This window comes from Saccopteryx bilineata, chromosome 4 (assembly GCF_036850765.1).
Source record: "Saccopteryx bilineata isolate mSacBil1 chromosome 4, mSacBil1_pri_phased_curated, whole genome shotgun sequence".
In the NCBI taxonomy this organism is placed as follows: domain Eukaryota; kingdom Metazoa; phylum Chordata; class Mammalia; order Chiroptera; family Emballonuridae; genus Saccopteryx; species Saccopteryx bilineata.
Window position 1 is genome coordinate 128,839,663 of NC_089493.1, and position 23,813 is coordinate 128,863,475.

General features: G+C 48.8%; 2 protein-coding genes across 8 annotated transcripts in view; both read left to right on the forward strand.

Annotated features, from left to right (window-relative positions):
* The window catches only part of BBS4 (Bardet-Biedl syndrome 4), a 948,798-nt gene that overhangs the window by 686,561 nt on the left and 238,424 nt on the right, over positions 1-23,813 (forward strand). The gene's annotated exons all lie outside the window — the stretch shown is intronic.
* Positions 1-23,813, forward strand: part of NEO1 (neogenin 1) — a 247,168-nt gene that overhangs the window by 217,622 nt on the left and 5,733 nt on the right. For 5 of the 7 annotated variants that reach the window (XM_066278054.1, XM_066278053.1, XM_066278056.1 and 2 more), the window contains 6 exons: positions 2,634-2,699; positions 6,606-6,753; positions 13,616-13,854; positions 14,381-14,473; positions 17,571-17,729; positions 23,326-23,589. In XM_066278054.1, the coding sequence (XP_066134151.1) occupies positions 2,634-2,699; positions 6,606-6,753; positions 13,616-13,854; positions 14,381-14,473; positions 17,571-17,729; positions 23,326-23,589 (969 nt within the window). The remainder of the gene's footprint in view (positions 1-2,633; positions 2,700-6,605; positions 6,754-13,615; positions 13,855-14,380; positions 14,474-17,570; positions 17,730-23,325; positions 23,590-23,813) is intronic. The other 2 variants (XM_066278057.1, XM_066278059.1) reach the window with 1 other exon arrangement.

Sequence of the window (23,813 nt, forward strand, 5' to 3'; positions counted from 1 at the left end):
TAACTGAGTTCTGTAGCTGGAGGAGATTGGACTTTTGTGTGGGTCCAGTTAACACTGAGATATTGAAATTCTGTAATGATCTCGGCCATGTCAAGAGCAAGCATACCCATTTGTAGTGACTAGGATTTTATCAGTACCTCAATGAAAAGCCATAATCAGATTCAATGAATACCCCATTTTTCTCCTCCCACAAGGCACCTGCAGGTTTACCTTCCCAATCTATGATTATCCATGGCAGAAACAGCCCTATTTATTCTTCTACCATAGCCTAATTTTTAGTTCCTTTTCTGTCTCTTCCCTTAAACGTGTCTGCTCATTTTAAAAAGAGGGTAGAAATAATTTTTTAAGTGGAAACCCTGGAGTGGGCCTCAGTGTCACTGTTTTTGAAATTCTCTGTTAGTGAGTTCTTTTCACTATGGTTGCCTCTGATCTCTGGGAGTGCAGCCAAAGTTGGTGTCTGTTTTCTGTGCTGAGAAAGAACAACAGGAGTAAGTTTAATGATTGCCATTGTGGTTTAGGAAGAGTCAATAGACTTACAAAGTCTCTGGGTCTTGGTTCGGCAAGGAAGAGTCAGAACTTGAGGTTTCACAGGGCAGGGCTTTGGGAAGTGTTGCATTCAGTGAGCCTTTTGTTGTACTTTGGAGAAACTGAACACACACTTTTGTGTGAGGCAGGGTGCAGGGAGTCACCTTGATCATGGTGGAAACTTGGACTTAAGTGTGAGAAGAGAGAAACAGCCATACTGTGTGTGCACAGACTGTAAACGTGCTCACTATCCTCCCCTGGCTTCACCCCACCCTACCCCACAAGCCAGAGCACCGTGCTGAGCCGACCACACCTCTGCTATTTAAAATTCTTTGCCTATATTTATTTTTGGTGTTTGCTTAATCTTTGGAATGTCTTGTTCATAGGTCAAATTTAAAGGGAAAAAAAAGTGTTGGGAAATATAGGAATTAAACCAACCAGCTTATTGGCAAGGTGTGTTCTTTGGCAACATAACTGGATGCTCCGCGTAGTTTGGCTTTAGTGTGGGCTGCCTGTCAGGTAGGTACATTTAAACATGAAACGCCATACAAATGCCTAGTCAGTTTCACCAACCAGACTTCATCCTAGTGACAAGAACAGCTGCAGTTGTATGTGGCGTGTGCCGTTTGGGAGGAATGACAGCAACAGAAGGAGGTGTAGAATGATAATATGAGCAGTTGAAAAGGGACAGTAAGTTAACTTCTAGAATATGCCCCTTTTTGATACCCAAGGACTTCTGTCATTTCTCAGGGTTTTGAACTTCCAGGAACATAAAGAACGGTGTTTTCATCTCTAGATTTATTCTGTTAAATGGATTATACACAGAAACCTTCTGATTTTGAATTCTCTCATTTCCTCAGAGTCTGGTAATTTATATAGAAGTACTTGACATTAGCTCTCATGTTGTGCAGAAGCACATCTAGTTTATTAATTTTTAGCCGAGTTTTATGTATAGAGATTCTTTATTTGTGTTTCCTGCAGCTTCATGCTGTTTGCCTCTGTGGAGAGAACAGTTATATCCTTCCCTGAAGATTTGTTATGCTTGTAATAACAGTAAATATTTATTGAGCTGTCAGGCAGCACTCAAAGTATTTCATAGGATTGAATTTCCTTTTAATTTTTACACCAGTTTCAAGAAGTAGATACCATTAGTATCACTGCTTCATAATGAGGAAACAGACACCCAGAGAGAATAAACAGCTGGCCAGAAGTCATACTGTGGGCTCAGGTGGAGCCGGTGTGCAAGGGCTGACCTTGGTCAGCATGTGCGGTGTTGGCTATGAGGAGCAGCTCTTACTTAGCTGTTCTTTCAGACCCCTTCACCAAATGTCTGGTACTGCTTTCTGGTCTCAGTCTTCAGACTGAGGGAGATCTTTGCTTTCGGAAGGGACTCCTTGTATTGGCTTTTACCCAAGCAGCTTTTTCTGTAAGTGTGAAGAATAAAATTCAAGACCAAAGACAGAAATTTCTAAAACACACAGACATTTGTGTTTTCTGAGGTCAGCGGCCTCGCCTCTGTTCTATGAAGATGAGTTGGGGGACAGTGTCCTTTCTGAGCAGCTAGAGGGAAGACTTTGCTTTTCTATCTTTGGGTATTGAGATGACTGAGCAGGAGGTGACACCTGGTTGGGACCTCCACTTGCTTTGTTGTTCCTGCTTAGGGACAGGCATCTTTATGATTTGTGAAAAGGATACAGCCCCTGCCAGGCCAGCTCCTCACAGCTGAGGCCCTCAGAAGAGCTGGCTCTTTACTGTAGAAAGAGCCCACACTGGTCTTCTTGGGTCCTTTTCCTGCCTGCACACTCTGAGCCCTCCTTCAGAGGTGGTCCCCCAGGCTGGAGTGAGATGTGCTTCTGGTTGCCCACAGGTACAGCTCTGGGAAGGGCACAGCCTTTCAGATCCCTCATTACGTGGACAGCCCCCGCCACCCCTACCCCCGCGGTAGCTTTGCACAGTCCATGTCCCTGCTGCTGATGTGCTGCTCACTTTATTGTGACTGAAGTAGATGGAAAAGATGGTTTTTTGGTAGAAATACTCCCCTAGCTGAGAAGTGGACTTGTCACACCTGTGGGCTGGGTCATTTCTGACGTGATGTCTCTTTCCTTCAGCCTCAGGGTCTGCCAAAGGAAGCCGGCTGCCAGACCTTGGATCTGACTACAAGCCTCCAATGAGCGGTAAAGCCTACTGCGGCTCGTGGTGGCTGCACACGTGACGTAGTCTGCCCAGTACCGTGCAGCATCCTGTGTAGCACGGGTGCTGTCACATGCTACCTATTTCCTTTCATGTATCCGTCAGCTTTAGGTATTTGCCTGGCAAATGTTTGCTGAATTGCTGCAAACCCATCCCATTCTTTATAGGATCTATAGGTAAAATTATGTCCACATGTCCAACTTTTAAAATAAGATTCATTCTAAAGTCTTTTACCCACTGCCGCTATAAAACAATTAGACTCTTCCTTTCAAAAATAAACCCTCTAATGGAATTAGCCATCACCCAAGCCAAAGAATTGCTTCAGAATCATCTATTTTCCCCAAACTATTTGCTGTAGTGTTTTTAGTTGGGAATTCTAAAAATTCTTCCCACTCTCCTAGCCACCCTAAGAGCAGGTGCTTCTAATTATTTAAATGACAACACCTGCTCTTCTTCAGAATGTCGCTATTGGTAACTAACCTTCAGACATGAAATCACTGGCGCAGGCAGAATAGGTGTCATTCTCACTGTTAACATTAAGTGACTCAGTGGAGGAGTAATGTGCCTGGGTCCAACTACTGACTGTGGAATCCTAGAACCAAACCTGGGTCTTCTGACACCTCTTGTGCCTTTTCCACTGTCAGAACGGCCTGTAGGCACTGAGTCTGCACTAGTTGTGGGGATCTGGTGTTGGAGAAATTCTGCACAAGCCACTGCTAGCAATGGCCTTCCTGTCTCCTCCTCCACCAGAGGAGCATGGAAGACAAAGGCTTGTCCCCTGGAAACTCCTACACTAACTGAAAATAAAACGATCTCTTACTTTCAAGCCACATGGTTAAATAAAACGTGGTCCTGCCCAGACGTCACTGAGATCAACCTGTTCTTAGGAGAGCCAGGTGGACTTGGTGCTTCAAGCATTGTTTAGCCTCTGAGTCCTAGGACTTGACTAGTTTCCTCTCTTGGGATGCTTATGTTACATTTATGTGCTGTCCACAATTCAAGGTGAAAAAATAGCTGTTTTTATCTATTATTTGTACATTAGTTCATTCATTTACATGTTTTTTAAGGTTCAGGTTCTGCATATTAGGCTGTCAGGGTGGGAATGGTGAGTGACAAACTACCTGATAGAGGAGAGACACCTGTGGAAGAGCTGGTGTCTTATCCTGCAGGGGACTGCTGACTACCAGGGACAGGGGGCGTTCCAAGAAGCAGAGACAGCTTGTGCCACAGCACAGCCAGGCTTCCCACTGCCCAGAGGCAGAGAGGAGACTGAGGTTAGAGGAGGTGGGTTGGAGTGAGCCCATCAGAAGCTTAGGTGCCAGTGCTGAGAAGGGTGAGCTTTGTCCCATAAGTAATGCGTAAGGTGCTGGTGGTACTCTATGACTTCCATTTATTGAAGGTCTACTGCTAGTAGACAGTGAAGAAGGAGTGAAGAGTGGTAATAGCATATCTCAGAAAAGGTGGCTAGGAAGCGATTGCAGTAGGTCAGGTGAGGCTTAAGGAATGACCTGTCATGATGTCCCTGGTAGCGGACTGATGCTGCCTTTGGGGCTTGCTCTCTGTTTCATAACGGAAGTGTGGCCAGCTCAGAATTAGAAGTCATGTGCATTTACATGGGAATTCACCTCTGTTGAACACATGGAAGAACACCCCCCACCTCTGCTTTCCTCTCCACCTCCGAGAGCTCTGCAGCCTCTCATTTCCATGCTGCCCGGCTGCACACACCACCCATAGCTCTAATGTTCATTAGAGTTTTATTTTATTTTTTTAAATATTTTATTATTTTAAGTGAGAAGAGGGGAGACAGAGAGACAGAATCCCACATGCATCCTGACTGGGAACCACCTGGCAAGTCCCTTACTGGCACTGGCAATGCTTTGCCCATCGAGGGCCGTTGCTTGGCAACTGAGCTGCTATTTTTAGTGCCTGAGGCATAGTCTCCACAGTGCCATCCTCAGCACCTGGGGACAACTCACTTCAACTAATCGAGGCATGGCTTTGGGAAGGGAAAGGGGGAAGGGTGGAAAAGCAGATGGTTGCCTCTCCTGTGTGCCCTGATGGAATCGAACCCAGGATGTCCATATGCCAGGCCAATGTTCTACCACTGAGCCAACTGGCCAGGGCCTCATCAGAGTTTCATGTGATACCCAAATATGGTTGACTTTTATCAGCCTTTAGTTCTGTAATCTTTCCTAAATATAAAAATATTATTTTATTTCTAAAGGTGTTATTTTATTAAAGGTCAGTGTGACTGTGTGAACTGTCTGCTTACCTTTTCCTCAGACATGAAGGATGAAAATGATTGAACCAAAGCCAGACAATAAGCTTTTAAGCTTGCCTACACCAGCCCAGATTCTGTACCATGCCAAGGTGTGGCCTACAAAATCAGAGACCCCAAACTGGGAAGGCCCGTATCTGTGTAGTTTAGATTAGGTCATGATTTGTAAACCAAGTTGTATATGAAAACCACTTTGGGGCTTTTTCTAAAAACAGCTTCCCAGGCCATACCTTCATGGTAGGGTAGGGATTTATCCCCCAGCATCCCAGTCACTGCTCCTTCAGAACCTGCAGTGACTGACTACTCATCACCTGGCAGAGCCGCCCTCCCACTGTGTGCAGCTCTGGCTGTTAGCGAGGTGAGAGAGAGAAACTAGAAGAAGAGCTGTGATGTACCCTGGGGTTAGGTCTGTATGGTGGGGTTGCCTGCCCATGTTCTGTGACATAGGCATGCACTAGTTTTATCATGATGTGGAAAGCACAGAAGTGTTTCAGAAAATGGAAAGGAATTTTGAATGGAATTAGATTACAGACCTTGATAACAAGCCGGTGATGATAATGATGGTACTAATAATAATGAGGAGGAAGAAGAAGAAAATCTAAATTTCTTCAATGTTCCAAATAGTCTCACATGCCTCTCCAGCTGCCTTCTGCCTTTTCTCTGCTCACTTCCTTCCCTCTAACTTCCCATCTCCCTCTCTTTGCTTAAGCATCAGTGGCTACCTTTCTCTTCCTTGACCATGCCAAGCTCATTCCTGCCTCAGACCCTTCCTCTAGCTGCTTCCTGTCTGGGATATTCTTCCTCCACAGGTTTAGATGGTGGGATCTCTCCTTTCTTCAAATTTCAGGGCAGATGGCCTCCTCACAGAGAAGTGTTTTTCAACCACTCCCTCTGAAGTAGCCGCCTGGTCGCTGCATCATGCCCCCCATTAGATTTTTCACAGCCCTCACTACTAAGTTTCTGTTATCCATGCCTGGCCCCTCCCCCACCCCAGCATTCACGTCTTGGCTGCTCGCTGCTGTGTCCTCATCTTGAATAGCTAGAACAATGCCATATGTAACAACTTGTCAAACATTTGTTACATCATGCACACATGCAGACCTGCATCTTCCTAAAGTGCAGTCAGAGAATTAGCTCTATATCAACTATTTATAAAAACAGACTTTACTTTTCAAGTAATTTTTAGTGATCTCAGACATATTTTGGAGGGAAAAAAAATTCTGCTTTCCATGAATGTACATTTTTAAAATAGTTTTGAAAGGCCGAAAACTAAATGATTGACAAATGGTGTTTTCTAGGATGAATTGATGTATAGCCTAAGACACCAGAGGACAGACCCTTTATTTATCCAAATATAATGTTCAGTATACCTTGAGCTTTTACTGAACACCAGCTTTGTGCAAGGCACCGCGCTGAAAAACGTTCCCAAGGCAAACACTCAGCTTTCTGGATTTCATAGCCTAGCGGAGAGAGGGCCCAGTCTTATGGGAGGCGTGGGGGTGAGCATTGGGAAGAAGCTCATATCAATCATCTGTCTTCATGAGGGTGCTGCTGGCTGCCCATGCACACGTCTGGAACTCTCCAGGACTGACGTTCCCTGTTCTCTCTCCAGGCAGCAACAGCCCCCACGGTAGCCCCACCTCCCCTCTGGACAGTAACATGCTGCTCGTCGTCATCGTCTCCGTTGGGGTCATCACCATCGTGGTGGTCGTGATCATCGCAGTCTTTTGCACGAGGCGCACCACCTCTCACCAAAAGAAGTAAGGGGCCACAGGAATAGCCGTAGATTTTTAGTATCTGCTCTTGTGCTTCCCTGTGACTTCTATATTTGGAGTTGCACATGAAAATGAAGTATGTGAGAAGTGACACTGTGACTCTCTAAAGGAAATGCAAAATGGTTCCTCTTATGAGTGTGTGTTGGCCGGGTCCCAGCAAAAAGCAGGTAGCACCTTCAAATTTGGTGAATGAGGGTTTAATGAAGGGTCATTCACAGAGTCCTAGGCTGGTTATGGGAAACCAGGCAATGATGTTCAAAGGCCAGTAGCAATGCTCGGTCACCTAGGTGATGACAGTGGCTGTCACCCTTGGGCCCGAAAGGGTGAGAGTTCCTTCTAAAGAAGAGAGCACCATTTTCAGAGGCAGGAGAGGGAGTTTGACAGGAGCTATATGTGCTGGTGGAATGGAGACACTGGCGGTCTAGTCCAGTAGCAGGGCAGGAGGAAAAGCACCACTGACCCTCTGGCCTCTTGTACTGCCCAAGCCACACTGGAAGTCAGGGGAAGGGTTGCCAAGGTGATAGAGTTCATGTCGCTCAACCTCTTGAGTCACAGAGCCAGGTAGGCAATCAGGAAAGGCAGGTGGACAGCATCCAGCCTCACTGGGTGTCCTGCTGGAGTGCTGTCCATCAGTACCCAGAGAGCCAGTGCATGGCATCCATGTGTCCTTACAGCTGCTCACGGCTCAGATGCCAGCTGAGATGGGGCACACCTCAGCATCTTACTCTAACCCTCAGTGTCCTTATTGGAGACGGTGAGGTGGGCCAGGGTAAGGCCTCATTTAATGAATAAGAAAGAAGAGTCATTGACAGTCACCGCATCAGAGCCTCCAAGTGGCTGCAGGCCCTGGACTCCTCTGGGGTGCTGAGGCTCATAGCTGATCATGTAGAGCTGGTAGCATGGTTATTCAGATAGGTGCTTGCTGTGAACCTGCACAACTAGTAATTCCAGGTCCTGAGTGGGAACGGTGAGGAATTAAGAAAATAGACTTAAGGACAAATAGGATGGATTGGGAGGCTTCTGCAAGCTGATGGCAAGAACAGAGAGTCTCTCCACCCCAACCCTGCTTTATTTATAGGGCAGAGCAAAGTCATTAGCAAATCAATGATATCTCTGATCACATTTCCAAGGCAACCCAAGAATTCTCCCAAGTGTAGAAAACCCCCATCATACACAACATCTTAACTTCACAAAACAAAGGATAAAAAGAAAACGGCCTCTAGTCTTTCTGACGGACATGAGGGATAGGAAGGGACAGGGAGGATAGGACCAGTACAAACAATCCGGCAGCACAGCTAACATGGAGGTGTGGGAAAAAACAGCTTTTAGCCACTTCACCAAGCAAATGAGGTGGGAGGTTGGGCAGACTGTCAGCTTACTGCCAATTCCCCACACCTCTGTCCCCCAAAATTTAAATCGCAAGGACCCTGTTGGCTTGCAGTCCCCAACAGGTGCTGCCCGATGACAGCCCACACTCCAGAACTTGAGAGAGACCTTGACCCTAAATCACACCAGCTCCTGTCTGGCAGTGAGAAAACACAGAAGAGTGGACTCCTGAGTTACCCCAATAGCAGAAGCACAACGTGGGTAATAAAAACCGTTCACTATACAGATGGTGCACTACAGAAGTGTGCACCTATAGAATTTTATTAACCAATGTCACCCCAGTAAATCCAATTAAGAAATAAAATTGAAAAATAATTTTTAAAAATGACTATAATTATAGTATCCTAAAAGATCATAAGCTGATAGTATTGCTTCAGAAGAGAAATTCGTGTCTGCAGTGATCCTTCCAACTTGCTCTGCCCAAGGCCAGGGTACAGTGAGGACAGCCGGTCCTGGCTGCGGGCCATCCCCCCTAGGCTGTGGGAGGTTTCAGCCTTTATCTGCCCCCTGCGACAGCTCTCTCTGGCTGACTTGGCATCATCTCCCGAGAGAATGGGACTCCTTTTGTTAAGCCCCCTTGTGGCTGATTCCTCCAGCTTTCCCTGTCTACTTTGATTGTAGAACACTTTCTCTTAAAAGCCTCAGAGATTATTCTTTTTTTTTTCTACTCTAGAACTTTTTGCAAGCTGCTTTGTTCAATATTTCATGTTTATCTGTCTTTAGGAACAGAATTTTACAGCTGGTGTTAGAAATCTTGGGATCTAATGACAATTCTTTCATGCATTGGGGGGGATTTAAAATTCAAAGTAAGTAAAAAACAAAAAAAAAATGTACTTAGTCTTCAGATTGGGAGGTAGGATAGTGGGTCGGTAATAGACTGTACTCTGCATTTAAATCTGTCAGCCCTCGTCAGCCCAGCACATGGATGTCCCAGGTTTGATCTTTGGTCAGGGCACACAGGAGAATTAGCCATCTGCTTCTCCTCCTCCCTCTCCCCGTTCTCTCCTTCTTCTCCTCCCGCAGCCAGTGGCTTGATTTTTTCGAGCATTGGCTCTAGGCACTGAGGATAACTCGGTTGGTCAGAGTGTGAGTTCGGTTGATTCAAGCATCAACCCCAGACAGGGGTTGCCAGGTAGATCCCCATCAGAGTGCATGCAGGAGTCTATCTCTCTATCTCCCCTTCTCTCATGTAATCAATAAATAGATAAAATAAATAATCTGTCCTACAACTTTGAGTTCCTTTGTTGAGAGAATTGTATTGCGTCTTCCCAGAGCTCTTCCTCCTTCCTCTGTGGCCTGCTCTGTGTTCCATTGACCACTGAAAAATACGTGAGCTTTCACTGCTTTTCTTCCCCTTGATGAAGATGTTTATAGATTGTTAGACCCTCTGAGCCAGCAGAGTGTGGAGTCCAGGCTCCTGCGTCTCAGCGCACTCACTGTCTACAGAGAAGGGCCTCGGAGTGCCACCATCGCACCTAGAGACCTTTCTGCATTGGGAATAATCACTTTATCCCCTTCCTAAGTGTCCTTCCTTCTATCTGAAGCTGGTTTTTCATTTGTCCTGTGGACTTTAGTGCCTCCTCTCTTTCTGAGACCTTGTACTTGCTGCTAACCTCTCTCCAGCCCAGCTCACCTCTGACAACTGGCTGTGTCCTTCAGCATTGATGGGTGATCAGATTTCTCGCATGTTAAGAAATAATTATAATGATAGCCCTCTTCTAATGCATGGTGCTTTATCACCAGCTGCTTACAATTCCTGTTCACCCTTCACCACAGAACGTCCCTTCTGTCACTGCCTGCACAGGCTTCAGTCCTTCCTGACCAGTCTTCTGCCCTGGCAGCTTCCCCAGACTCACCCTTCCACACTCCTTCTGGGACGTCTCAGAGGCCCTGGGCAGATCCCAGACAGAATTTGTTGTCTTCTCTGCCAGGCTTGCTTCTTCAGCCCTTTATTCCCAGTGTTAGTGCATGGCGTATGCCTAAACCTGATGTCATCTTTCATTCCCCTGGCTTCTTTCCTCCCATCCTGCCTCACGTCCCTTGTTTAGCAGGTCTGCCACTTCCGGCTCCTTGCCTGTCCCCGCCAGCCTGGGCCACAGCAGTCACGGCTAAGGTCACTACAGGGCATCCTGGATGATCTGTTCTGTCCCCTGCCCCTTAAGTCTCTTCACACCACAGTGGTTATACATTTTTAACTCAGAATGGATCTGCTGACTCTCTTAAAACTCTCTTATTTAGTGGTTTCTCATTACTCAGAGGAAAGTTTGGAGTCCTGGCATGGCCCTAAAGCGCCAGCATCCCCTGGGCCTCTGCGCTCCCACCAGGTGGGACTCTGCGTAGTCCTTATGGTCCACCCCGCTGTTGCTTTCCACGTCAGGGCTGTGACGTCCACCAGCTTCACCCCCTGGAATGTGTCTTCTGCCCTGTCCCCTTCAGATCTTAGCTTAAATGTCACTGCTTCCACCTAGTGTTTTCTGTTCACCTGTTAAGAGATTGCTCTGACACTTGGCATTTCATTCATCTGAGAGCTTTTAAAATAATGGTTCAGTACAGCAGTTCAGCTCAGGGTCTGACATTCAGCAATACCTGATAAATGCTTACTGAGCAGGTGGGTGACTGAATGGGGAAACTGAGGCACAGGGAAGCGGATGCTACCGTTGGCACTCCTGACTTCACCTGGTGGTTAGTCCTTGTTTGGGTGACCTAAAATGGTGTTAAAAGAAAACAGAGCCTGACCAGGCAGTGGCGCAATGGATAGAGCATTGGACTGGGATGAGGAAGGACCCAGGTTCGAGACCCCAAGGTCACCAGCTTGAGGGCGGGCTCATCTGGTTTGAGCAAAAGCTCACTGGCTTGGACCCAAGGTCGCTGGCTCGAGCAAGGGGTTACTCGGTCTGCTGAAGGCCCGCGGTCAAGGCAAGTATGAGAAAGCAATCAATGAACAACTAAGGTGTCGCAAAGCACAACGAAAAAAACTAATAATTAATGCTTCTCATCTCTTCATTCCTGTCTGTCTATCCCTGTCTATCCCTCTCTCTGACTTTCTTTCTGTCTCTGTTAAAAAAAAAAAAAAAAAAAAAGGAAAACAGACTCACTCATAGACACAGACAACATACTGATGGTAACTGGAGACCAGGAGGTAGGGGAGGAAGAAGAGGGTCAAGGGGGTCACATACATGGAGCAGAAGGATACTAGACTGGGCAATGAGCACTTAATAGAGTGTACAGAAGTCATATTACAAAGATGGGCCCTGAAACTTACAAAAATTAGGGGATATTTCAAAGTGAGTATGAAGTGATAAAGAAGAGAAGTATTTCATTTTTTTTATTAAATAAGAACATCGGAAAAGCAAACAAGTCAAAGAAAGTTGTTTGATTATGTAAATGAGATGCAAAACCAACTTTTATTTCATTGGTGAGAATGCACTATACACAAGGCTGAAAGTACTGGAGTATCTGCACGTTCCCTGATCTTAAAAATGAACATCCTGCAATTTCCCAGCCCTTGCGGTGCCCCTCCAACACGATTTGCCCCAATGCGAAGCCTGGAAAGCCATAGGATGTCTTGAAGCTCATCAAAAACAGACAACAGTGGCAACAACACTTGGAACATCCCAAAATATGATCAGCAGACTTTGGAATCGCTTTCAAGAGTCTGGCACAGTATGAAGAAGACGAGGTCACCTATCTGCCACAACAGCAAGAGATGCCCCCTACTTGCCCTTATTGGCAAGAAAGAACAGGCACAGCAATGGAACAGAGCTGTGGGGACAGTTTCTTGCTGCCACTAGACGATGGATATGCACCCAGACCATATGAAATCGGCTCCATTATGTTGGACTGCATGCCCGGCGACCAATGGTATGGATTCCGTTATCTGCTGAATGTTGTAGAACCCGTAGAAGGTGGGCTGATGAGCATCGTCATTGGACCTGTGATGACAGTCCTCTTCTCTGATGAGTCATGGTTCAGTCTACAGCCTGACAATCATTGTGTCCTGATCTGGCGTGAACAAGGAACGGAAGAGTCCACATTTCATGTGAAAAAGGGACTACTTTGGTGGTGGTGGAATCATGGTGTGGGCTGGCATCAGCACTGGTGGTTGTACCGACCTCCACGTCATCAGAAATGGATCGCTGACTGCTGTCAGATATCGAGATGAGGTCCTGCACCCTACAGTGGTACCCTATGCTGGAGCAGTTGGAAACAACTTTCTTTTCATGGACAATAATGCAAGGCCCCATCATGCACGTCTTGTCAACCACATGCTTCAGGAGGCAGGAATCAAACACATGGACTGGCCTTCACGTTCTCCAGACCTGAATCCCATTGAACATGCTTGGGATGCACTGGGAAGACATCTGGCAAACTGTCCAGTGCCTCCCACACTTCTTAAGCTGGAAGTTGTCCTGGAGCAAGAGTGGCAGAAGATCCCATAAGAACTGGACAATCTGATCCTGTCCAGGCCCCGTCGCAGTCAGTGTGTTTTGGCAGTCCTAGGTAACCATACACCCAACTGAACAGTGTGGCTCTTCCATCCAGTTTGACGTGCTTCTCTCCACCCCACCAATATGTCTCTTCTACTTAATCACGATAATTGAGCTTGCATGTCATTTGCATAATCAAACAACTTTCTTTGACTTGTCGTTTGCTTTTCTGATCTTGTTTAATAAAAAACTTAAATGTTTCTTTTTTTATCACTTCATAGTCATTTTGAAATATCCCCTATTTTTTGTGAGCAGTGTATATGTTATTAATCAATGATACCCCAATAAATCTAAATAAAATAAAATGGTTTTCCTCCCTCCTATATAAGCCATTGTTCTGTTTTCTAATGAATGTTGTCCTTTGTTGACTGAATGAACCTTCTGCTTTAGAGATGATTTGATTTAAAAATGCTATCTAATTTCTTTTTTTTTTTTTTTCATTTTTCTGAAGCTGGAAACGGGGAGAGACAGTCAGACAGACTCCCGCATGCGACCGACCGGGATCCACCCGGCACGCCCACCAGGGGCGATGCTCTGCCCACCAGGGGGCGATGCTCTGCCCATCCTGGGCGTCGCCATGTTGCGACCAGGGCCACTCTAGCACCTGGGGCAGAGGCCACAGAGCCATCCCCAGCGCCCGGGCCATCTTTGCTCCAATGGAGCCTCGGCTGCAGGAGGGGAAGAGAGAGACAGAGAGGAAAGCGCGGCGGAGGGGTGGAGAAGCAAATGGGCGCTTCTCCTGTGTGCCCTGGCCAGAATCGAACCGGGGTCCTCCGCACGCTAGGCCGACGCTCTACCGCTGAGCCAACCGGCCAGGGCTCTAATTTCTTGATACTAAAAAAAAAATCACAAGTCAACATTCAGATATGCCTTGCTCATGCATCCAAATATATGTGGACACAGAGGAGGTGCATTTGCTGTTCCCAAAGTAAACTTGTCTCTGCAGAGTCGAACCCTGTTGTCTTTGTGCCTAGGAAACGGACGGCTTGCAAGGCAGCGAACGGCGCCCACAAGTACAAGGGGAACTCCAAAGACGTCAAGCCCCCCGACCTCTGGATTCACCACGAGAGGCTGGAGCTGAAGCCCATCGATAAGTCTCCAGACCCAAACCCCATCATGACGGATACCCCCATTCCCCGGAACTCGCAGGACATCACGCCGGTAGACAACCCCATGGACGGCAGCATCCATCAGAGGCGCAGTTCCTACCGAGGTGCAGCTTCTCCCCGAGGGAGAGGGAGGTGCTTTCTTCTCCTTTTTGTCAGGTGGCCTGGGATTTGGCGATTCCTGTCCGAGGTGGGACTTAAAGGCGTGTGTGTTGTGGGATGGGGTCAGCATCCAATGAGGGATAGCCACCTTGTTTTGGGGTCAGGTTCTGTTTCCAGGTGGGATACCCTTTAGAGCTTTTAAGTCTCTCATTGGGCTTCACCAACTACAGACTCAAGCACTTGAGATGGCTGTGTCTGTGTGTGTCACTCTGTCCCTTCAGTAGGAGCCCGGCTGTCACTGGGGCTGTCCCCCAGACATCACAGTGACGTGGCAGGCAGCGTGTGTCCGCTGCATTGACTTGGAGGGGACTCCTGTGATATGTGGAGGATCATTTCCTATCCATTTCACTTCTGCAGAAGCACCATGTCCCCACTGTCTTGTTTGTGGGTCCCCCACTGGAGCTGTGTCGCTGCAGAGGCCCCTCGGTAGCCTCGGGCACACACCAGTAACCCTCTGTGCTTGATGCCTAGGGCATGAGTCAGAGGACAGCATGTCGACGTTGGCTGGAAGGCGGGGGATGCGACCAAAAATGATGATGCCTTTTGACTCCCAGCCACCCCAGCGTAAGTTGAAAGCGCCTCTTTTCTTTGGTGTTGCCTTCTGTCAGTCATGGAGGACCCACTGTGGGGGACCCAGTACGAGTGACCGCTGACCTCCCTTGGTCCTGACAGAGCCTGACCTACCAGAGCTTTGGCAGCTTAACAGAAGAGGTATCAGAGAGTTGCCGTGTTTCTCAATTAGTATTGTTGAGACTGGCTTCTTTAATTACAAGGAAAAGAAGCTAAAAAGCCAGTGTCCCAGTCTCCCTGGGACAGGGAAGGGCCTGACCGAGGGCCATGTGTCAGGATGTACAGCTTCCTGACATGTAGTTGGTGTTGGTCGGCACCTGCGGACTTTTTTTTGTTAGTGACTTTATATTTCAGAGGAGTTGAGGTTGTCAGTGTGGAGTTTTTAAAGCAGTGCTTTCCACCTTACTTGACAACCATGCCTTGCTTTGATAAGCATGACAGTGGCCCAGTCTCCTGTAATAATACTTGAAATTCAAAATAAGTTAAATATCATGATGAAAAGCCAAGAAGCAACAAGCAAACCAGTTCTTTTATTCAAACTCAGCTGTTCAGACTAGCTGGCACAGGGGAGCTTCCTGTGGGGGCACTTGCACCATCCGAGAGTGATAAAATGCCACCTCCCTGTCAGTATCAAGTTTTACAAACTACTTGACCTTGAAGTATTTTCTCTAACCTAAATAGTCAGCCAGTTAGCCTCAATACTGTCTGATACCTAGATTCACATTCTGAAAGATCTCTTTCCAAGTAAACCTAAATAAGCTTTTGAATTTTTATTTCTTAAACACTGTCCCATTTCAGAACCCTCAGCCATCTCTGTCAGCAGTGTCAGAGGTTTGAGTAATTGAGTCTCCTACACGCACATGTGCACCCATGGCCCCTGGCACGTGGGAACTTGTGGAACCCCGAGCATGTAAAGGTCTGCATGCACTTTGTGTCTCATACTCACTGTGCACACACATTGTAGCACTAGAGTCTAAAAACTAGTGTTGAAGGAGGAAGGGCCAACTGATGAGCGGGTCATTTCTACCCAGAGGACTTGTTGCTGGAGGTCTGTGGTGAAGGAAAGGGCCTGCCCCGAGGACTGTGTGGAGAGAGCCAGGCTTCCCTCTTAGAACAGGTCCCCAGGCTTACAAATGCAAGTGTCCCAAAGAAATACATTAGTCTATCCCAGTTGCTTTTGATTTATAAGAAGATGGTAGCTTTACTGTGTTTGTTTTGTATCAAACTTGAGGTCTAAACGGACTATTTTTAAAACTTGTGAAGTTTGACTATTCCTATTCCTAGATTTGATACTCTTAAGTAGAGAAGATATGCTATTCACATCATTCCTTCCATATGCATACATTTGTAATGTTATTTAATTTGTGCCCTAATAGTGGAGCAGGTGTGAAACCAAGCACCTGGAATACTTTGATCTTCGAGTTTTTAGCTGCCGTTTTTCCCACACGGCTGCGGACTCCAGCGCTGCTGCCCTGGATTCTGCAGCCACCTGCCACAGCCATGAATGGCTGAGCTCGAGTCCTGGGTCAGCCCACAGCTGATGAGGACCACCTCTTGTAGGCAGGCACCTCCACATTGCTTTGTTTGTTACTTTATTCAGAAAGACTGAGGATGCCCTAAAAAAGAGAAGTTTGATTGTGTGTGTGTGTGTGTGTGTCCTCTCTACCTAGAATGCTTTCAAATAGGTAGAAGCCAGATGGCTCATCTCATCTCTACCTTCATCCTGGGAAACACTGATGCTAAAGTCTCCACTTCTAAACCATCCGTCTTCTTCTAGAGGACATGCGACTCACGGGCCACCCTGTGAACCCTTCTCAGCCAGATTTCCCGAGGTGTTTTATCTCAGTGGAGCCCCTGCCTTTGGTCTCTGAGAGCAGAAAAAGCCCCTGTGGTGTTGCCAGGCCCTGAGGAGGGGCAGTGAGGCTCCAGGGTCCCTAGTAGGTTGAGCCACCTGTCTGCACAGGACATAGCTGGAGAGGAAGGTGTCTGTCTTACGGACTGGGGCCTCCTTCACCAGGGTGATGTCGAGTGGCCCACAAAGGTCTAGGCAGATCCTTGGTGACAGGAGACATTGTCATAGACTCCAGAGCTCATTAAATTTATCACAAAGTTTACGAAGTTCTCAGAGAACAAAAGCTCCCCTGTGTTCCTAGTCACCCCCGTCCATTTGTTTGTGTAGGGGCTTTTGAGCTGTCTGTCTTGACCTTAAACGTCATTTTCACACCTACTTTAGGGAGGATCTAACTAGGCCTGTGGTTCTGTTTGTATCCCACTCTTGAATTGATAATGAAGCCTTATTAAATCAGTGCTCTGTCTTCATAGAAAGTTGTATGTGGAATGTATATGTGGAAACCTGGATTTGTTAGCTGAATGCAGCAGGTTGAATTCTTTAGGCAGTGCGGGAAGAAAAGAGGCAGTTAGGAGAGACCCATGTGTATTTTAAATGTAACAGGGTGTTTCTGAGCTCCCAGACTGGAAGTTGTCAGGGATGGTGCCATAGGCCTGAGTCTCATCCTAGGTCATACCACAGAGTTCCCTCTGCACTCTTGTTAAAGTAGGAAAACTGATTATACAGCTGCCCACTCATCCAGCCTAAACGCCTACTACGTGTTTCACTCAGTAAGTAGGAAAAGGCAGAATGAATTAGGTAGGAGAAGGGACTTAACATCTTGTTAAAACAATATAGAAACTTAAACCATCATGTCTTTATATGGATTTGCGTTATGTGACGCATTCAAATTATTTTTAATCTCCTATTATCCGTGTTTATTGTAGGAGAATTGGACTGTAAACCAAAAGAAAAAAATTTTTTTAATCCTGGTCACTCTTCCCCACAAGACAGTCAGCATTAACATTTTAGTATACTGTATATTCTGTGTGTAGTTAGATAGACGGGGAGATGTGTTGATTTTTTAAAAAACAAATGTAACATCCATGGCTAATGGTCCAGATCCAGCCAGCTGCCACCTAAGAGCCTGGGGAGAGGTCGCCCTGTGCACTGTGGGGAGGGGAGGAGTGATGTGCTCTTGAACTGTGCCTGGCCTGTCTGTGCAGCATGTTAAGCGTTTCTCTGTCTTGTGTTCATCCACAGCCGTGATTAGTGCCCATCCCATCCATTCTCTCGATAACCCTCACCACCATTTCCACTCCAGCAGCCTCGCCTCTCCAGCTCACGGCCACCTCCTCCACTCGGGCAGCCCATGGCCCACGGGCACAGCCATGCCCCTTTCAGACAGGGCCAGTTCCACAGGTGAGAGATGAGAGCCCAGCCCTGGCACGCTGTGGCCTGCGTGAGGTGGCCCACCGGAACGGGGAAGGATTCACCCCTCTGAGGAGGATGTGGGGGGTGCTCTCTGTGTCTTTGTCTGTGTAACTGTGACACTTCTGTTCCTGACCCGAGGCCATGTCTGTCAAGGTGACCCTGTTTTCCTCCCAGAGTCATAAGTGCTTGGTGCAAGCTGTTTTTGTAAACTCACAGCAACTCTAATTACATAGCTATCTGTGTCTTGTTCCATCAACTTGTATCTCAAGTCAGTTACATTTTCAGTTCATTTTTTTTTAACCCTTCAATTTGAAAGGAGACTCATCTTGGGTGATTTTTCTGGCACTAAAGATTGACACTGCCTCCCGATCACCCCAATGTTGGGAGGGTCCACAGAGCAGGCACACGTGCTGCTCACGGTGGGTCTTGCACCCCCTGCCACGGGGCAGTAAGAGCAGCAGGCCACAAGGCCGACAGCCACGCATGCACCCCATGCTCCGGTTGCCAACAGATTACTACTGGGTTACTGCCAGAGCAAGATCTGTTCGAGCAACAGATCCGCCCCATCAGCAGTGCATTTAGAGAAACATCACCAGATAAACATGGCCCACTTGGGAAACCGTGAGGAACAGTGTTGTTAAACGGTTCTGTGGAGGAAATAGTGAACATGAGGGGACAGGAAGTGGGACAGATAGGATTGTTCCTCGTTGATTGGAAATTGATTTCCCTCCTCTCCGTTTTAAGGTACAAGTCTAGTAATATCTTGTTATGCAGCATACTCTTTTTCTATTGTTTGGAACTTGTCTGTTAATAGTTATGAGGTTACTAGTTAGAACTAAGTGTTGGAGGTTTAAGGAAATAAGACAGTATCAAGTGGCCTGACCTGTGGTGGCGCAGTGGATAAAGCATCGACCTGGAAATGGTGAGGTCGCCAGTTCGAAACCCTGGGCTTGCCTGGTCAAGGCACATATGGGAGTTGATGCTTCCTGCTCCTCCCCCCTTTCTCTCTCTCTCTCTCTCTCTCTCTCCTCTCTCTCCCTCTCCGTCTCTCTCTCCTCTCTAAAAAAATAAATAAATAAAATTAAAGAAAAAAAAAAAAGACAGTATCAAGTGGACTGACTCCCTTTTAAGAGACCCTCAGGAGTTCATGTCGGGAGTTGGGAAGAGCACCGTCTCCTTTATGATTTTGTCGGTTATGAACACACCCACAGCAGCCAGGGAAGAGCAAGGCTTTATCAAGGGATGCCCAGTGACTCCCAAAGTCACCTTCTCCCACGCCTCTTGGGGGTTTGGAGAATGCTGTTCAAACTCCAGTCTACAGTTGGCCTTCTTGCTAAATAAATATCAAAAAATACATATTTATTATACAATACATTTTTATTTTTATTTTTTTTTCATTTTTCTGAAGCTGGAAACGGGGAGAGACAGTCAGACAGACTCCCGTATGCGCCCGACCGGGATCCACCCGGCACGCCCACCAGGGGCAACGCTCTGCCCAGCAGGGGGCGATGCTCTGCCCATCCTGGGCGTCGCCATGTTGCGACCAGAGCCACTCTAGCGCCTGAGGTAGAGGCCACAGAGCCATCCCCAGCGCCCGGGCCATCTTTGCTCCAATGGAGCCTTGGCTGCGGGAGGGGAAGAGAGAGACAGAGAGGAAAGCGCGGCGGAGGGGTGGAGAAGCAAATGGGCGCTTCTCCTGTGTGCCCTGGCCGGGAATCGAACCCGGGTCCTCCGCACGCTAGGCCGACGCTCTACCGCTGAGCCATACAATACATTTTTAAATTAAAAAAATATATATTTCCGATGGCTTTAGGCGACCCCTGTGTTTTGGTCGTTCGACCCCCGCCAGGGTCGCGACCCACAGGTTGAGAACAGCTGCTCTAGGATGTGGGCCCTCCTGCAGGCTCTTCCCGGCCACATGAGCCCCTCCGCTGCCTCCTAGACAAGGAGGGCCAAAGGCTGGCAGCTCCAGCCCACCCAACCGTCATCCTCATGGCCAAGCGCTGGTACAAGTTCCATGCTGTATGGACTTAGGCAGAAAGGGAGAGAGGATAGTAATGATTTGTATTACTAAAGGGTTTTGTTTTTGTTTTTCAGTGACCAGAGGGGCTAAAAGGTGATAAAACTAGCGGTGAAGTCACTGAAGATGTAGTGCAGGAACCTGGAAGTGATCGAGCTTTCCTGGGTCTGGGGCCTAGTGTGGCCCCGAGCCCTGTATGTGTGGGCCCAGTGTGAGCAGACCTGAGCCGGGCAGCGCTTGCCCTAGCTAGCATTTGCTGTGTCACCACCACTTGACATAGGCAGAGCACTTTCTGCTTGTTCAAGTAGTTGTCCAGTGTGAGCTTTGTGTGTCTGAAGGAACTCTGAGGGGTCAGTCAGCCAGGAAGTCACCCCTCCCCAGCAGGGGCTTCTGTGGCAGCCTCGTTCCCCGCATGGGCCAGCAGCAGCCGTGCCACGTACTTCCTTCCCGGAGGAGGTGTGCCCGGTGCCCTGGGGGCTGGACCGCGGGGAGCAGCACCCACTCACATGAGCAGCCCCTACCTTTTTGCTCTCCCCACCATCTCTTTAGCCTTCAGAAGCCAGAAGCTTATCAAATTAAAGCAGTTGAGGCAGCCAGGGCAGGCCTGCACGCCAGAGTGACCTGACACATGCCAGTACAGGCTGGCACTGTCCAGGCTGCAACCCATTTTCTCTCTCCTGGTCCCAACTCCCCACCCTCACCAGCCTCCCCCAGCCTAGCCAGGTCACACAGCAGACCAGCAGCTCGCCGCTATGCTGGTGGCCAACTTAAGCTACTGTCAAAAGTAAAATTCTCGCCCTGGCCGGTTGGCTCAGTGGTAGAGCGTCGGCCTAGCGTGCGGAGGACCCGGGTACGATTCCCGGCCAGGGCACACAGGAGAAGCACCTATTTGCTTCTCCACCCCTCTGCCGCGCCTTCCTCTCTGTCTCTCTCTTCCCCTCCCGCAGCCAAGGCTCCATTGGAGCAAAGATAGCCCAGGCGCTGGGGATGGCTCTGTGGCCTCTGCCTCAGGCGCTAGAGTGGCTCTGGTCGCAACATGACGACGCCCAGGATGGGCAGAGCATCGCCCCCTGGTGGGCAGAGCGTCGCCCCTGGTGGGCGTGCCAGGTGGATCCCGGTCGGGCGCATGCGGGAGTCTGTCTGACTGTCTCTCCCTGTTTCCAGCTTCAGAAAAATGCAAAAAAAAAAAAAAAGTAAAATTCTCACAAACCCCACCCACCCACCCACCCACCCAGCCTTGAGAGAATGAGAAATGTCCCAGGGGTGTAGGGTCAGCTCAGCCAGGCTCTAGGCACTTGAGGGGGAGTATGGAGTCCCTCATCCTGTAACCTAGGACCTTTAAGCTAAGGGGTAGCACTCATGGCTGGCATGGCCTGTCCCCTGAGAGCCCAAAGGGAACAGACTCATCACTACCTCAGCAATAGCAGTAGGGAAGTAGGTTGGATTTCTGTAGGCGGCTCACGCATTGCTACTTAAAAGGATTATTTTTTTCTTTTTTAAAGGTGAGGGCTTTAGGGTTCAGGGGAGGCCCTCCTTCAGGCTGCCTGGCACAGCCTCTTGTCCTGAGCTGGCTGGTGTCCTTCAGGTCTCTCCTTGGGGTTAGGATGAGGGTCTGCACCAGCTCCCACTGTTTTGCTCACATGGTCTCCCTGGGCCTCAGCACTGCTGCTGCCCCTACAGGGTTGGGGTGGTGGCACTGGGCATGGTGGGCAGTGTAGTGTGTGCTGGTTTGGAGCTTGAGCCTGGGAGTCCAGCCAGGGACTGATTCCTGCTCTACCTGTTCTCTGTCTGAGGTGAGGCCCAGCCCCTAGAGCCTTTGAGTCACTCTGAGGCCTGAGTGAGCTCATGAGTGGTCCCTGCCCAGAGGGAGCACCCGGTCATTCACAAAAAACAAAGCCTTCTCTGCCTCCTGTTCAGCACTTTCCATAAGTCTTCCCAGTTACTCCCCAGTGAGCCATGTGTCATTCTCCCTGTTTTATGGATGAGGAAACTGAGACTCAGAGATTCAGTGACTTCCAAATTCACCCAGCTCATGTGCCAAGAGCAGAGTTTAGGTCTGTCTGAGCCAAAGCCAGCACTCTTTCTGCCCACTGTGCCATGCTGCCTTGCGGAGGAGCTCCGGCCTTTTCTCACATCTTCTGAGACTGCTGCTACAGCTCCCAGGTGCTCCCAGGCTGACCTCGCTCTGTTGCCTTCTCTGGCCCTGTGCCCTTTGGGTGACATAGCCTTAAAGGTCTTTGCAAACCCCTGGCTGCTGGCTGTCCAGTTCTCACCTGAGCTGTGGGGCTCTCATCTGGGCACAGGGCCTGTGGCGTGGCCTCTTCCACGGCTGCCACTAGGTTTTGCAGGCAGAGCTAGCAGTCACCAGGGACCTACCAGCCTCAGTAGCATAAGGCCAGATGTTCAGACTGTCAATCAATGAGTGACATTTAAAATTTGTTTTGGGCCCTGGCCGGTTGGCTCAGCGGTAGAGCGTCGGCCTAGCGTGCGGAGGACCTGGGTTCGATTCCCGGCCAGGGCACACAGGAGAAGCGCCCATTTGCTTCTCCACCCCTCCGCCACGCTTTCCTCTCTGTCTCTCTCTTCCCCTCCCGCAGCCAAGGCTCCATTGGAGCAGAGATGGCCCGGGCGCTGGGCATGGCTCTGTGGCCTCTGCCTCAGGCGCTAGAGTGGCTCTGGTCGCAATATAGCGACGCCCAGGATGGGCAGAGCATCGCCCCCTGGGGGGCAGAGCACCGCCCCTGGTGGGCGGGCCGAGTGGATCCCGGTCCGGCGCATGCGGGAGTCTGTCTGACTGTCTCTCCCTGTTTCCAGCTTCAGAAAAATGAAAAAAAAAAAAAAAAAAAAAAAAAAAAAATTTGTTTTGGTCCTGTCCAATTGGCTCAGTGGTAGAGCGTCAGCCCAGTGTGTGGATGTCCTGGGTTCGATTCCTGGCCAGGGCACACAGGAGAAGTGCCCATCTGCTTCTCCACCCCTCCCCCTCTCCTTCCTCTCTCTCTCTCTCTCTTCCCCTCCTGCAGCCAAGGCTCCATTGGAGCAAAGTTGACCCGGGTGCTGAGGATGGTTCCATGGCTTCCGCCTCAGGTGCTAGAGTGGCTCTAGTTGTAACAGAGCAATGCTCCAGATGGGCAGAGCATCACCCCCTGGTGGGCGTGCTGGGTGGGTCCCGGTCAGGCACACACAGGAGTTTGTCTCTCTGCCTCCCCACTTCTCCTTTCAGAAATATATCCCCCCCAAAAAATTATTTTACAATTATTTACATCTTCATAGACAGTAGTCTTATGAACCTTTGTACATGCCCCATAGTAAGTGCTGAGGAGAACATGACACCTGTAGAATCATGGCCCCATGGCTGTGTAGGTGTGAAAACCTGGCAGCTGGTTGTCCGGACTGGTGAGGACCATTGGATGGTCCATCCTGACTAGGCCTGGGTAGTGGTACTAACCTACAGCACTCAGTATGTCCCAGGCTGCCTCAGCGGCCCTTAGACACAGGCGGAACCCTGTGCTGTACATATGTTTAGTGGTTTACAAAAATGCCTGACTTCCTGCCTTTCTGCCATAGAATCCATCCGAAACACCCCCAGCACTGACACCATGCCAGCCTCCTCTTCCCAGACATGCTGTGCTGATCACCAGGATCCTGAAGGTGCTACCAGCTCCTCTTACTTGGCCAGCTCCCAGGAGGAAGACTCAGGACAGAGTCTTCCCACCGCCCACATCCGCCCCTCCCACCCATTGAAGAGCTTTGCAGTGCCTGCCGTCCCGCCCCCAGGGCCTCCCGTCTATGACCCCACACTGCCGAGCACACCGTTGCTGTCCCAGCAAGGTGAGTGAGGGCAGCGGCACTGGAGGGACCCTTGGGCCTCCACTTAAAGCAAATACCGTATTTTTCACTTCATAAGACACACCTGACCATAAGACACACCAAGGGTTTTAAGGAGGAAAATAAGAAAAAAATATTCTGAACCAAATGGGGTATTAAAATATTTAACAAAGTACTGTATTTTTTGCTCCATAAGACGCACGGGCATTTTCCTTCCCTCTTTTGGA